This window comes from Amblyomma americanum, chromosome 8 (assembly GCF_052857255.1).
Source record: "Amblyomma americanum isolate KBUSLIRL-KWMA chromosome 8, ASM5285725v1, whole genome shotgun sequence".
NCBI classification, from domain to species: domain Eukaryota; kingdom Metazoa; phylum Arthropoda; class Arachnida; order Ixodida; family Ixodidae; genus Amblyomma; species Amblyomma americanum.
The window spans coordinates 83,702,810-83,718,644 of NC_135504.1; the positions used below are offsets into that span (position 1 = coordinate 83,702,810).

At 46.0% G+C, this 15,835-nt stretch overlaps 2 protein-coding genes across 2 annotated transcripts in view; one reads left to right on the forward strand and one right to left on the reverse strand.

Moving 5' to 3' along the window:
* The window catches only part of LOC144102566 (histone-lysine N-methyltransferase PRDM7-like), a 38,312-nt gene extending 29,494 nt beyond the window's left edge, over window positions 1–8,818 (reverse strand). The window contains exons 1-2 of the mRNA XM_077635803.1: window positions 8,689–8,818; window positions 8,293–8,376 (exon numbers count right to left, since the gene is read on the reverse strand). Coding sequence (XP_077491929.1) covers window positions 8,293–8,376; window positions 8,689–8,818 — 214 coding nt within the window. The remainder of the gene's footprint in view (window positions 1–8,292; window positions 8,377–8,688) is intronic.
* Window positions 8,819–9,148: 330 nt separating this feature from the next.
* The window catches only part of LOC144101964 (uncharacterized), a 31,786-nt gene continuing 25,099 nt past the window's right edge, over window positions 9,149–15,835 (forward strand). Inside the window, exons 1-3 of the mRNA XM_077635206.1 lie at window positions 9,149–9,402; window positions 12,062–12,139; window positions 14,916–14,980. The gene's annotated coding sequence lies outside the window, so the exon portion shown is untranslated. The remainder of the gene's footprint in view (window positions 9,403–12,061; window positions 12,140–14,915; window positions 14,981–15,835) is intronic.

Sequence of the window (15,835 nt, forward strand, 5' to 3'; positions counted from 1 at the left end):
CGGTCAAAAGGTCTTGAATAACGGCTCCCAATCGACAAACGTTTCCGTGCTTTCAGGTGTGCCCCAGGGCTCAGTGCTCGACCCACTACTGTTTGTGATCTACGTAAATGACATTGGCTATGGTATAACCTCCGAAATAAGAATCTACGCTGATGATTACCTCTTCTACCGAGAAATAAAACATGATTCCGACAGGATCGACCTTTAAAATGACCTGAACAGTATTTCATCCTGATGTCGCTCCTGGCTTATGGATCTAAATGTCTAAATGCAAGCATATGTTCGTTTTACCCGAAAGCATAGACCGATCAATACACAATACTTTTTAAACGATTAAATGATCTCTCAAGTAAGCGAGGCAAAATACCTAGGAGTAACATTTAGCTCCGACTTGGCATGGAACCACCATGTAGACATTTTAACTCTGAAGGCTGCCCGCTCTATATATTTTATCAAACTAAACTTTAAATATGCTCCACAAGATGTGAAAAAGCTGCTCTACGTAACAAATGTCCGCCCAATCGTGGAATATGCTTGGGTCATAAGGGACCCATACACGCATGTTCTTAACAACAGATTGGAAAAAAAATTCACAACCGAGCCGCCCGGTTTGTGTCCCACAAATATTCGCAGCGAAGCAGTATCACTGACATCAGAAGTAGCTTAGGATGGCCTCTTCTATCCTCATGTCGGCAATTTTTTCGACTCGTGTTTTTACGAGACTGATTTCAATGTCGCACCGTACTGAACAAAGATGCCACTCTTTTACCACCTACTTACATTTACCAGCGTCGAGATCACCCGGATATGATTAAAGAAACATCAGCGCGTACCTCAGTTTTTGCACATTTATTTTTTCCACGCACAATCACTTCATGAAATAATCTTCCCCGCGACATAGCTGTGGCTACATCCGATTGAGAATTTTCTGTTGCGCTAAAGGCTTGCCTGGTTTAACACTTATTACCGTAGTCTGTATGTCGACATGGTGGGGAGAACATTCGTTCTCTTTACCGTGTTTTAAACTTACCTAATTCTTTGTGTGCGCGGCGACATTGCATGTATTTCCAGTCAATTCCCAGTGTTCATTGACGCTGATATTTTGTCGCATGCTCTTGCTATGTCCTATCGGAGTGCTTGCATTATCCTCTATTATTGTTTTACCTGTTTGTATATTTGTTTCCTCGGAGCTAATGTAGTGAAGGATACTGTGGTACACCCCATATAATGTCCCTGCGGGTGAATGTAGGTACATGTATAGATAATTAAATAAATAAATAAATAAATAAATAAAAGTACCCTTTTTATGTTATGCCCGCTCAGGTGTTCAGGGGAATTGAATAAAAAATGCATATATATATATATTCCTCTCGCCAGAGATACAAGTACTCACAGTATAAGGTTGATTGTAAATTTTTACCCACCACGTTGCACGATAAAAGAACGCTCCATTATGGAGAAGTTCTTAAAAATTTTACCACAGAGGTGAAGAACAGTTGTAAACTTTTTCTGAGATATGTTGCAGTGTAACTGCAAGTTGCCTGTCCTTAAGAGGTCATTAATGCGGTTTCGTTTAGTGCTGAAGTTTTGTGGTAATATTTGAGTACTCTAACCTGAAAGATTAATGGGCGCACCGTAACGGTGGTGATACAATAAGCACCGGCGGGAATCTGAGGAACGTTTCCACGGGTGTTCAAGGGGCTCTGAAAGGGCCTCTCAAAAAGGCGCGGTATTCCTGTGATGTTAAAAGATGCCGCTTGACGAATGTTCTCGAGCAAGAATTTTTTTAAATGTCTTTTCTATAAGCTGAGATATCTGTGGACAAAATTTAAATGTCAGCCTCTTCGTGCATTTCCTTCTCCTCTCGTCACTTTTTGCACGCTCGAAGGTCGGCGCTCCTCGCGAAGGTATTCCCCAGGGGGTGGAGCTTCCTGACCCATCGGGGCGACGCTGCTGACTGGCCGCGGCCATGGTAGTTGCGTGACGCCTGAAAGAATCTAACCAACTGCTGTCTCTGAACAGAATTACGCAGGCGCGTGTGACGGAGAAGGGCGCGAGCACAAAAAGGACGCCGGAAAGGACTCGCCAGCTTTCGCGCGGATTTGTGGGTTCTCTGCTGTATGTAGAAGTGCATTATTTGGCAGAGGTGTTCATGACGAAGGAATGTAGTGATTGAGCGCGATCATGTACTCTCTTAAATGCGTTTCAGGGCTCCTTTGATTATAAATTCCGTCACTAATTTAGGCATGGCGTAGTTAAAACAGGTACTACGTGCCGGGCGTGTAGTCATACCGAGAATCTCCGAATTGGTTTACTAGTGCAGCAACTTCTACTGACGGAAAAAGAACCGTATCGCGTGCATTTCCACGCAACTTTTGGGAAACAGTGCGCGCATTTTTCTCTGCAAAAATTTCCTTGGAAGAGTAGTCCATCCACACAAAGGAGCTCATTCATTCAAGAGGCCAATGAACGAAGGCATGGTTTACCCTGCCCAGTGGCCGTGTATTTGTAATTGCGTATGTGTGGTGGGTCCGCGCGTGCGCGTGTGTGTGTGCGCGCACGCCGGTGTGTGCCATTTGTTAATGCCAAATTAGGTTGTCCTCATGCGAAAACCATCGGGTTTCTCCGTAGAGTAATTCCCTGATTGGTCGAGGGGGCCATTACGTCATCAGCACCACCAAGTGTGAAAATCTGGGCAATTTTCTAGTACTTTCCACTGAATTATCATAGCGACACATCCTTCCACATCAATCCGCTCTAAAATCCCCACCAATCCACCTATCAGAATTAATATAACCCGTTAATCCGCATTAATCCACTTTAATTCATTTTATGGGGAGGGCTTACTTTCAAAATTTGGGGATCCTTCGGAATAATTCGGGGTGGGCCAACTTTCCAGTGCAATCGCATTTTATTTGAATGTGGTTAAGAAGGCCCGAAGTTTTTTAAAACTACCATTATTATTGTAGGTGAGGTGAGGCTACCATACGCGACATGTATAGGTGCAGGCCGTGGGTTCGATACCTATCGCAGCGATGCGCGCTTCTTTTGTTCTATATTTTACCCGCTGGGGGCCCTCAGTGGATGGCACCCGGCTGCTAAGCCCCTATTAAGGACGCGGGATCGAATCCCGACCAAAGCGCACCTTCATTTTCATGGAGGTAAAGTGCAAGACACATGTTCTGTGCCATATATCACCGCACGTTAAATAACCTATAGCTAGTTAAGTGGTCTAAATCAATACAGATCCCTCCACTACGGCGCCTCCAATACACAGGTAGCTTTGCAACATGATGCAGACTTGTTGCACAATTAAACGCGTGCCGTATACAGCTTCCCTCACATAAGCTGGTGAGTTGTTCGAGCTCAAATCGCGCCCAGAAATGGCAATAGAATTGTTTTATGCTGCATGTGGTTGGGGTTATTGCCTGAATCGATCAATAAAAAACTCGGATATTCGCATCGCCCGCGGCAACGAAGAAACGAAACTAGCCGTTTCTCGGCGATTGCACCGGTAGCGCCATCTCATTTTTCGGTCGTGGATATTTGGCAAAGAAGTCGGGTGGGAGACGCTTTTTAGCGAAAGGGTTTATATTTAGCGAAGTTTTCGCCAAACTATGTTTTTTTCTTTGTGATCATTACTGGGTCTCTTCGATTTACAGCGTCCGGGCAGCCCATGGCTGCCAGCAAGTTTGGCCCTGACAGGAAAGCGCATCATGATCACATGGGCAGGCGGCCACCGGAACCAGCCAGCGGCAATCACGGCGGCAAGCCAAACACGGATCACGGAGGGCAGATGCTCTGCATGGATTCGCGTTCTGCTGCGTGTCGTTGCTAGGCGCGCGTACGACAGAAATTAATAGGCTGCTTGAGATCTAAAACAGCGACCCGAAGTTATTGAGGGCTGCCGCAGACTGCAGAACCAACAGCTGATCGTGCTCGCACCCGTACACATTGGCGACGACAACGCTAGCGTGTGCCTTCGGTGCACAGTGTGCTTGCTGTGTGAGCTTCGAGAAATCCTCAAAAGCATGCGATGAGCAATCGCAGTCTAACGTCTTCAGTTGACACCACGTCGGAGGCAAATACTGCCCGTGCGTTGTTCATCAGACGACACGCAGTACTCTCGGATTATCGGTGTTTGTTTACCACGCAGTAAGTATGACTGGTATATATGACCGCAGACGATCGACCACGCGTGGTGATTGACACTGCGCTGCCGTCGTTGCGATTTCTACGTTCGTGAACTCCTGAGGGCTGTAATCAGAAAATAATCGGTATAGGTTCCGTTCAGCTGCAGTCTGTCGGCCGCCGGCTTTTGCTGCCGGCAAGGAATGCACGCATAATTGAGCGACAAAAGCGATCAGCTGATTGAACCTTCATCTAGAACAGGCGGGTGTACTCTGCAAATTTAGCTTCGTGTCGTATCTGCAGTGCTACAGCTTTACCGCAGAGGACTGGCACTTTAATTAAAGGCGCTACATTAATAGTCCGGCCGGCCTTGCGTGTCGGCGCCTCACGTACCGCCGTGTGCATGCATGCATGATTATCCGCGCTGGGAATTCTTTTTATCTCTTTAATGAGCCATCCGTGAGGAGATGCATGTGTAGGGTACTTCTCAGATATTTTAAGTGTTTGTGGCAGAAGGTCCCAGCATCAAGCTGTACGACAGTCGGCGATGGCAGAATCGAGCACTCTCCTCAATCGGATATGCCTGTATGACTCGAGCAATGTGCTCGTGAGGGCTTTCAATAGAGGACATGTTCCAATCAGTCAAGCGTTTCTCAAACTATATCCGCCTTTCCACTGCACAGATCATAATGAAGACCACGCTCTTATCGCGCTCAACTAACACCTCGCCAAACACGTTCAGCACATGCATATATGACCCGCCGCGGTGGCTCAGTGGCTAGGGCGCTCGGCTACTGATCCGGAGTTCCCGGGCTCGAACCCGACCGCGGCGGCTGCGTTTTTATGGAGGCAAAACGCTAAGGCGCCCGTGTGCTGTGCGATGTCAGTGCACGTTAAAGGTCCCCAGGTGCTCGAAATTATTCCGGAGTCCTCTACTACGGGACCTCATTCTTCCTTTCTTCCTTCACTCCCTCCTTTATCCCTTCCCTTGCGGCGCGGTTCAGGTGTCCAACGATATATGAGACATATACTGCGCCATTTCCTTCCCCCCCCCCGCCCAAAAAAAAACGAATTATTATTATTATTATTATGCATATATGCGCGCGTCTGAGCGCGTACTTGGAGCTGCAATCTGCGGCCGCCCTCATGAAAGGCCGCGAACACCATCGCAATATCAGGCAGGCGCACGAAATTCACAGCCGAAATATTTTGTGAATTAGAACTATGCGATCTTACTATGAAGCGAGCATTCGTGCTTGCGAGGTGGTGAGACGATCGAATTGCGATCACACACACGTAAGCGAAACAAATAGATAAACAGCGAGAACTATCGCAAAAGGTGCCATTGCAGGCGGCACAGACTATATGCACCGTGGTCTAGTCGAAACAAGCGCCTGCATCGCGCAAAACATCTTATGAACAACCGCGGTCCTTCAAGTCGACATAAAAACGGCCGCGCGCGCTTCCCGCTACTGTAACCACCTCTCCGTCGTCTGCTAGATGCCCGAGCGCTGCCAGCCACGGAGGAAGATCAGAGGTCCGTTCGATCCGCCTGCACTCCCTGCTGCAGTTCTGTAAAGTTCCGTGGCGGTGCTGCGAGCGTGCAGCGCCAGTTCCAGCAGTTCGAGTGCTGTCTACTTCCAAAACGAATGGTCGAGTGCAGGCCTGGTCGTCTGCTAGCCTTGGCGTCGCCAGCAAATTACAGCTAGCAGCGTGGCGCACCAAATCAACGGCCGCCAACATCCCGAACCGCGTGAAGAATTTTCAAACAGCACATCGCAGCGAAGTGTTACCATGAATCAGCCTCGATGGAACCTCGCGGCAGCTAAGCGCTTGTCTTTGTGTATCATCCTGTGGTCCTTGTCTTTTCGCGCTGTTCTTCTTGAACATGGCATACCAACTCGCCCAAGCATCAGTCCTAACGAGCTAAGCGAAACGCACGTGTGTTCTTTTACTGAACACGACTGAGGTGCGCGCGTGCCGACTTGCATGCTAAGTGGTTGTTGCAACAACGTGCATCATGCGCTGCATGCACGTGTTTACTTTTTAGTTAACATAACCGGCTTCGAGAACTAATATAAGTTTATTAGTAGAAAGAAAAGACGCCAGTTACGGGTCCGTCGAGAGCACGATAGTCGAGAGATGCGAGGTGCCCGCGAGGGCCGCCGTCCCCACCTCCGTCGCCGCCTTCTCGGGTGGCCACTCACTTTCCATGAGAATCGGCAAACCCGTGTGAGGCACTGTGGAATAATCTGAGTATATCCGTCGTTTATCGCAAAGCGCAAGCCATCGTCCAGCAAGCCGTCGTCTGCTTCCATGGCGGCTGCAGCTCCACTTTCCTAATCTAGACCTGCACTTTTTTTGAAACGAATGGCGTCGTGCAGCGGCGCCATTTTGCACCGCTGGAACGAATGGCGAAGTGTAGCACCGCGAGGACCAGTTCAAGTAGTGTAGGCGTATCGAACGGACCGGAGGTCACACTTGTATGCGCCGACGGGGCCGTTTCATCATCTTCCATGGGCCGTATGCAGTGGCGGCGCCATGCGGAGCGTCGTAGAAGCCGCGGCGAAAAAAAAAATGCAGCGCCCGGGCAGACGGCTCCGGCGCTCTCTCCAGCGGCGCGCGCTCAAAGCAGACGACAAGCAGACGGCACGGCTGTTTGGTTCAGCGGGCACGCCGTGACGTTGTATTTCTGCGCCCTTAAGTCAAACAGCAACAGTTCTTGTCGGTGTCTGTCCTCAAATGTTTGAAGCGTAGCACCAGTTGCTCTTGGCCTACCAGCGGTAAAGAAGCGCGCGAGAGTGCCCTCAATAGAAATCAGGCGCGCGCGGCTGAACGGAGGCGACACGCTCGACCGGTTGCCTTGGCAACCGAAACCAAGACCTACGGAACTAGAGTCCTGCACATTTGGCGGCGTCCTATGGGACTGCGTGCGCCAACTTTCGTTAACTTTTTGGCCGTTTAGGGCGCTCAATTGACCTGTTCGTTTGTCATGATATTCATCATCGCCTGCTTTCGACAAGTGATTTCTCTCCTCTCACTGCCTCCCTGTGCATTTGTCCCGTCTCATTATTTTTAAAGCTAGCAATGAACAATGCAAATATGACATTTCTTTAAATTCTAGCGTTGAATATTTTGTTTGCTCGCATTCCAGGCGTGAGACTTTCTGGCACCTTTGCTATGCAATAGATGAATGATGAATACTCACAACGTAGACAAATGACAAAACTATTACATCCTTGAAGTAAAACAACTGACGCCTTCTTGCCTAAAACGTTAATTGTAGCGCCAGGCCGCCCGTAGCTGACGTTTCCTAGCGGCAAAAGCCTTAAACTGGAACGTGCGCGCTGGAGCAGTGCCAAATGTGCAGGTCTCTAGTTCAGTAGGTCTCGACCGAAACGGCGGTAATTTCTTTCCAGGCTGCCAGGCGCCGCCAGCATGATAGTGGCTCCGCGGGCTTGTGACCTTTTCTGGTCGCCGCAAACAGCAGAGTTTCCACAGCTAAAGGTTTTAGTCTCCGTGCTGCCAGCTAAAGCAGTTGAAAAAGCGTCTTCAAACCTCCCGCAAAAGCACCCTACCCCTATTCTTTGCCGGATCTACACAGCCGGCAAACGAGATGGCGCCACCAGTGCAGTCCCTGAGATAACTGCCAGTTTTCATGGTTGTCGCCGCAGACGATGCGAATATCCGACTTTTTTTTTTTTATCGATTCAGGTAAGTACCCCAAAACAAATGTAGCATACAACAATTCTGCCGACCTGCTGCCCTTTCTGTGCGGAATTTGAGCTCGAACAACTCACCTAGTTTAGCTGAGAAAAGCATATTCTACGGCGCGCGTTTGACTGCGTAACACGCTCTATTTATTATCTTATGCATATGGAAAGAAGCAGCTCACACTAACAACTTATGCGACCGTCCAATCTGAAAAGCTGCATCCTCAATACCAACAAAATATTGGTTGAACATATTTTGCAACATCTATTTTAAAGGTCGAACAAAACTCATTCTAAGCGTATACAGTGTGGCGGACCTCTCCGATATATCGCTCTCAGATACGACGTGCATCTTTCCTTCAGCATATGAAGCAAGAAAGTGGCAGTAAAAATAATAAAAAAGAATTATCGTAGCACTTAACACTGCGACAGCTCTTTATATACTTACGGGAATTGGACTTTTTTGGAGGTTTAGCCGGTATAGCTGGGGCCGGTTTTGGTTTCATAAATTCGGGAAGCGGTGGTTTCAGGTCTGCAAAAATACAGGTAAGGGTCATGTCTGCTTCCGGCAATTCTTTTTTGTTTCTATCTCCTCTTATATATGCTAGCAGTCAGTGAAGCCTGTTTGTGTGCACGACTGTGAGCCGTTAATTCTGGCCCCAAAATTCATTCAAATTTTCAAATCGAGGGGCATCATGCAATTTTCTAATATGCACAGCTGTTGTGTTTGAAAATTGCGTCATTCTGGTAGCCATGAGGTGTATTATTCACGGAAAATTGCTGAAGCATGACCTATTTTGAAACAAACAGCTCCGAAGGAAGGCAGTAAAAAGAGTTCACTCACCCAGCTTCACCATCAGCTCGTAGTTCTCTTTTATGTTCGCGTACCGCGTCTTCATGTATTCCGTGAGGCTCTTCCATACTTCGTCAGTGAAATACTCGCGAATTTCTGTAAAGTCGTCCTCGCTCGCCATCTCAATCGACGGACAAAAGCCTCGGCAAATATCTCTCTCAACTGCGCCGTAACTGCCGCTCGCAAAGGCTGTCGTCTGCTTGAGCGCTTAGCGGTTTATGCAACGATAAGGCAGTTTAGGCATGCAGAATTAGTTTTGGTTAACTATGACGCATCTAGTAATTATTTTTTGAAGGTTTTGTGATGAATCGTATTAACACAGGTTATGCATTACAAACAACCACTCAGCCAGTGAAAAGTTTGGCGGGATCTAAATACTCATCTGGCCACTATGAAGTAAAACGTTTATTTTAGTTTTTTTTTTTAAACGAAGGTTGGTTGGAGGCTCGTTCAGGCGCGTTGTGCGGAAGTATATCGAGTCTCGTGAAACGCGCGGATATAGTGGTAAGGCTCACAGGCGTCGATCTAATTTTCACGGCATGAAACATAGCTCGAGCGCCGTTCATAATTTTCTGCGATGAACCGCTTCGTAGCCGCTTGTTTGAAAAGCGCGCACTACGTTTGAGTGGCGAGGCGGGCCTTCAAAATCATGCAGCGCACATAACTTTGCGGTGATCGATACAAGCCTGACGCACACTGTTCGACGTAGGTATAAGATTTTCTTCTTCAATTCTGTGCCTGAGCGCCTGAACTTTGCGCAGCAGCTATAATCTGTTGATTGAGCTGGTGGGGTGAGCGATTCTGTATAATATGTGAAAATTTTTGTTCGGACTCTACTGTTCATGAACTATTCAGCTTATACGCTTAGGGCAGCTGCGAATGGTAGAGCAAATGTAGTTTCATGCGTGCAAGTTCTGTATTTCTGGGTGCATTGCTCTTCAGGAAGGTGTCTTCAATTTCCAGCTCTCAGGCGGAAGCATTTCCAAGTTGTAAATTGTGCAGAGACGTATTTTCGTGTTTTGACTGGACAAGTATGAACTGCAGTCTTTTCTTTTTTGCTTGTTTGTACTTTCCAAGATCAAAAATCACGTTTAGTTCAAACTGCGAGATGCACTTCTTTGATCATTGCCTGTGACATCCACATCTACAACGCTAGAGTCCATACAGCAGGAACACGCACGTCACAGAACAGCTAGAGCGCTGGTGCGTGCGTGTGTGTTCATTCTGTCTCCTCTTTAGTTCTGTAGATATGGAAGTTAGAAACCAACTCGCTCAGCATATTGTATTCTGGCCTGTGACATCTAGTGAAAGGGATGTTTACAATTTCTCTGCTGTGGATATATTCTTTAAATAAGGTTTTACGATTTTCTCTGCAGCGTAGACATATTTCACTCCCCGACTGCAGACCGTTGAGATGTGTTGACACACGCCGTAGACAGCGATGTAGACAGGGATTTAGGCAGCTGCGAATCTCGATATCAACTAATACATTATTCTCTGCCCACTGGCTCACCAGTTTCTTTTCCTGGACTGGCTTCCTGTCAGTCTCTTTTCCCATCTCCTACGCCTTCTCTCTCATGGTGGAGAGGACGGGAGAGGAATCCATCATTCGGCACATTTGCAGCACCAGAGTGCCGGCCCATCTTCTTAGCGCATTAAAGACGTATGTGTTTATGAACTTTGTCTTGGAAGAAGCATTCACCTCTGATGTGTACATTACTGAGGATTTGAATTAAGCTGGTGGATGTGTAAAAGTAAAGCAGGCCAGAAGACTATAGACTCGCAACAGTGACGCCGTGTAGAAACACAAACACATTGCAAGTTAAGCAGAATCCAGTTGTTATTCAGCTCCAACGGTTACGTAAGTACTGATGCCATCGTGCTTGCTTGCAAAGTACAGGTTCTAAGCAATGAAGAGAGTGTAAGGACAACTGTGACTGAAGAGGCACCACATAAAGATTAGGATGGTCATCGCAGTCTCATGCCGAATTCTACCTTGGCAATAGGTGCGACTAGGGGCTGAGCGTTCTGGAGGTTGGTCACAGTTGGGCATTATTTTGAATTATGTTCTCGCTACCTATGCTACACAGGAAATTGGCAGAAAAAAAACTACCACATTAATTACTGTGCGATCGTCAATGTGGTTGGTTGCATAGAGGCAAAATTCTGAATGAAATTCTTTTCACCTTCTGAAAAAGGACCAAGGCCTAAAGAAACACACACTGTGCAGATGACTGCTCTGTCATTGCTGATCCTAATTTGGCTCTTATTCTTTGTGCCCATTGTTTAGTCCTCATTCTTATCTATGTGTTTTTTTTTTATTGTTACTAGTATGCTTAATCTTATTCTTTGCTCCAGGCCTGTGTCCTGAAGGTAGGGTGAATGCAATTCAAGTATTAAACAGCCAGTTCACTGTCTGCGATGAGGGTAATGATGAATTGTGTGTATCCTTGTAGCATCACTTGTAATGTTACTGAATTATCATCACTGGCCCAGCTATGCCTACTTCAAAACAAGGGCCTCTCCCATATCCCTCCACTTAACCCTGTTCTGAAGTGCCTGCGGCCTCTTTATCCCTGTAGACTCCCCTATATAATCTGCTGCTTACCTTACTGTCGGTGCCCTCATGTATGTCTCCTTCGCCCGTAATCCACTCTGTTACCTAAAGAACTGTCGGTTCAAGTCACCGCATAGCAGATTGCAATTAGATGATGATTGTGGATTTTTATGGCGCAAGGGCATCTATGGCCAAAGAGCGCCATGGCACAAGGCGTTTTCAGATTGCAATTAGGGCTCACTCCTCTGTGGATATTGAACAAATGTGGTCGCTCATATTTTGCTATCCGATGCTGTGAGTCAGGTGGTACAGTGGAGTAAGTATGCCTCGCAAACATGGGTGCAAATATATATTAATAGTGAAATAAGCATTGGACCCATGAGCGAATGCCATGTTATTTTTTCAAGCTTTTGCCTTAGACCTAAGCCATCAATCACACTCCTAATAATAGGTTTGCCTTTGTATCATTGATTCAAGGCTAGTCTGAAAAATCATTCTGAATAGGGAATAAGTGGGCATCATTTGTGTGTAAGGTGTTTGTTTGTTTGTTTTATCCCCTGTACTCCGTGTATTTTCAGTATTAGAATTGCACTACTTTTTCTGCTAATATATAGCACCATTCAGCTCCAGCTGAAATCTCTCTACTTCCTGCTCTACTGTGTGTGCACTGTTGTTGTGCTTCCCGACATCAGCATGAATGTAGTCTTAGCAAGCAGAAAAGCAGACGGTCATTTAGGACAGCTGTCTCTACAAACCGTTGCTAGCCCCCTTCCTCCCCGTTTTTTGCACTGCTGTCCCACTTTTCAGTCATGCAGAACCAACTAGCCCAACGCCCTATGTTTGTAAGCAAGCCAAGAGACCCACCGCTGCTTCTCTAGTGCGCAGGTAAGCTGCGACACAACGATCCTGAGCATAACTGGGTTGGATTTACCCACACATGCTCTAAACGCTGCTTGGTGTGTACTATGTGCACTTCTCTCTCTCTCGCCCTTCACCTCCGTCATTCCTTTCTTCTCCTGGAGCAGTTAGTGCGTCCACCCAGTGTGATGCAGTTTACCTGCCTTTACTCTCTATAACTTCCTTCTCCTCGCCATGAAGATGAGTACATCGTATGAGAGTATCATTTACAAAAAATGTCTGCACTGAGCTGACGGGCCTCCATCACTCCCTTATCCCTAATTCCTGTTTATCTCTATACTACTGATGTGATTCCTGCCATCTTGTGATCAAGTCGGAAGCACTATAGCATTCTGTTGGCAGGTGAATTGGGCTAACTTGTGAGCTCTGCAGTTTATATTAGTGCCTAAAAGAAGGTCGCCTCTTTGGCTTTCAGCTTTAGGTTCTGCCTGTTGTTTGCAATTTTTTGTGTACTATACCTCTTAACTAGTTTCTTCAGCTTCTGTTGTTCTGTGCCTCACAACGCTATGTCACGTGTGGCATGCTTGCTGCCTTCGAGACAATCAAACGGTGTCTCAAATGGTTTCTGAACTACTTCCCTGGCCATGGTCAAACCAAGTGGCAAACATACCCACCTGTGTCCAAGTATGTAGAATATTGTCAACATACTTGCCATACTTGATGCTGCTATATAGTGATTTGCCAGATCAAGTTTGGAGGTGGCCCTTACCTGCTAAAGACCACGCACAATGCTGTCCAGCACTGATAGTGGGTGCTCCTCTCACCGCAGTGCTTTGTTGAGGTTCTGTGAACCTAAGAAGGTTCTCCCTTGCATCATGTATTAGCCATGATTCATCTTCCGGCTCTCCATGCACTTTCTACAGTTTTTCCTTTATATTGTTATGTGGCGGCCAGCCGAAGAAAGAGACACGATGATCGATGGGAATGAGATGGTTTAATGGCTGCTGGCCGAGCGCGAGCGCTTCTGCCCGCGCCACTGCACAGTTCGTCGTCTTCGCCACAATATCTTTCAGATGCAGCCTGCTAATTTCATTCAAGAATGATAATAATTATTTATTTTATTCAGCCTCCAAGACAGTCACAAATCCAGTGCCAGTAAAAGTTTTCTGGTTTGTGAGAAATCTTGAAGCAGCTAGGTTTGTAAACTGCATAGTGGGACTTGTCACACCCCATAGAGCTTTTGGTGTTTTAACGAGACGGCATTAAGGGCACTGTGTCGCAGAAAAACTGGCCTTAGCATTTCTGGCCATGAGTGAAAAATTATGAAAGATCTGTGGAGAAGCAACCTAGGTGACAGGTGGGCCACCTTGGTTACTTGACCTTGTTACGTCATCACAATCTGCCCACCGGTTTGTGAGCAAACTGCCCACTGTGGCAGGTGGCAATAAAATTAATGACTGGCTGAGAGAGGTTGTTCGGGAAGAGCAATCTGGGTCTCGCAGCCTCCACCTATGGCAGCACCTGCTATCACAGGGCAGTGGTGCATTGAGTAACTGCTGCGCCACTGTACAAAAAGTGGTGAGAGGATTCCCAGGGATCTGTCAATGTAAAGCAGAGAGACCAATTCTGCATGCATGTGCTTTAACCCATTAATGCCATCACGTTCTGCCGCAGCAGTAGCTCGTTGGTTAAGGTGCTTGGCTGCTGACTCGAGAAACACGGGCTTGATCTTGGCCTCAGCGGTCAAATTTCGGTGGAGGTGAAATTCTAAAGGCATGTGTACAGTGCGATGTCAGTGCATGTTAAAGAACACCAGATGGGCGAAATTTCAAGAGCCGTTCACTACGGTGTTCCTCATAGCCTGAATCGCTTTGGGACATTAAACCCCCACAAACCAGCTATCGCATTCTACTTTTAAATGGGTAGCTTAAACGTGCCCCTAGTTTTTTTTCTTTGCCTTTGCGCATTAAAAATCTCAGAATGCTTTCTGCTATGCCGTCATTTGGAGGCATTTGCCGATCAAAATGAGGTCATTCAAAAGCCTCTGGATGCATTTGGGATGGAGTTAGACGAAGTTTCTGGCGTTCTTGTATCGGGGCAACATAGCTAAGTGAACAGTCTTTTCGATGAGATAAACTTACTGCTTGGTGCAGCACATTCTTTTTCAGATGATTTTTGCTAACTGATGTAAACAGCAAAATACATCACAGTGACTAATATCTCCTTGCAAGCTTTCAGGTTTTTAAACAGGAACTCAAGCTACATCTCAAGTGCCATGCTGAGAGTCCGAGTCGTAATCGCCATCTTGCAGATCAAGTCGCACTTAATGCTTTCAGTATCACATAAAAGTTTATGGTATTTGCAGTCTGCATCCCTCTCTCTGCCAAAAAGCAGCACGTCAATTTATGTCACCCTGAAGCTTAAGTCTTCCTGTATTGTCACAGCCGTGTTCAAAAGGAGCAGTGAAAAAAATAATTTTTTCCTGCAATAAGTTTTCAAAATTCGCAGCTACACTGTAATGTGGCATGAAAACTACTGCAAAAAAAATTGCAGTAAGTATGTGATGCCATCTGCTGATGCATAATTGCAGAAAAATTTTAAAGTGGAGATGGCGAATCGGCATCCTGAGAAGCAAATGGATCAAGAGAACATCAGTTATCTTGCCTTCACATTACATGCATTGCCCGTGGCCGGTTTCTTCTTAATTTCAACTGGAATACTATCAACAAGCCTTTGATCACTCACGCACTCTGCTCTTTTCTGGTCTTTTATTGTTGCACTTACCATTTTCCTTTTTTTGTAGCACACATATTTGCCCTCAACTGAAGTTCGGCCCTTTACTGGAACTTCCACAATTCTGCCCCTTAGGTGAGTACCGGTAAGATACAGCTGGTACATACTATTCTCCTGAGAGACATTGATAAGCTACTATTAATCAACTGACAGTGTCTACCAAATGCACTCCACTCAATTCTTATTCTCCTATTTATTTCACTCGTATGGTGTGGAACTGGAGTCACTGTTTGCTTTAGATAAGAGTATTCCCTTGAACATCAATGAACATCAATTCTGATAAAAACATCCTGATGTCTTTCTGTGACAAACATTACCCTTCACTTCTTAGTTACTCTTTCAGTGGTCATGCTATAGATAAGGTTTCGGAGTAAAAGTTGTCTTGCTGTCATTTTTGCGCGTAACATGTCTTGTTCTAATCACATTCGCTACATATGTAGTAAAGCTCTAACAAAACTAGATTATCTACAGTGAAAGCTAAGCATCTTTCCAAAAGACACAAAGTTACTAATGTGTAAACCTCTAATCCTCCATTTTTGATGATGCTTCTCTAGTTTGAAACCCACATAAGCAGCCAGAGATTAACAAGTTAGAAATGCAATGCAAAGAAATTCTGTGAGTTTTATTTGTCATTGTTATGATCGTGACATTTCATCTTTTTGTACACTTCTTTCATAGAACTTGTTCGCACTCTTTTCCCGTTGCCAAGTTCAATCATTGCAATTCTTACATTTCATTATCAGTCAAAATTCTTACATTGCATTATCAGTCCTTAGGCCACACTCTCATATAATCATTCTATATGCTTTCTGCCAGAATCATCAGTGAGAAGACATCTAAGCTTGATACCATAGTACACATGTACTATATGATATGATGTCGTGTCAGGGTTGCACCCCATTTTGGAAAAGGTAATCAGAAAAAAATATC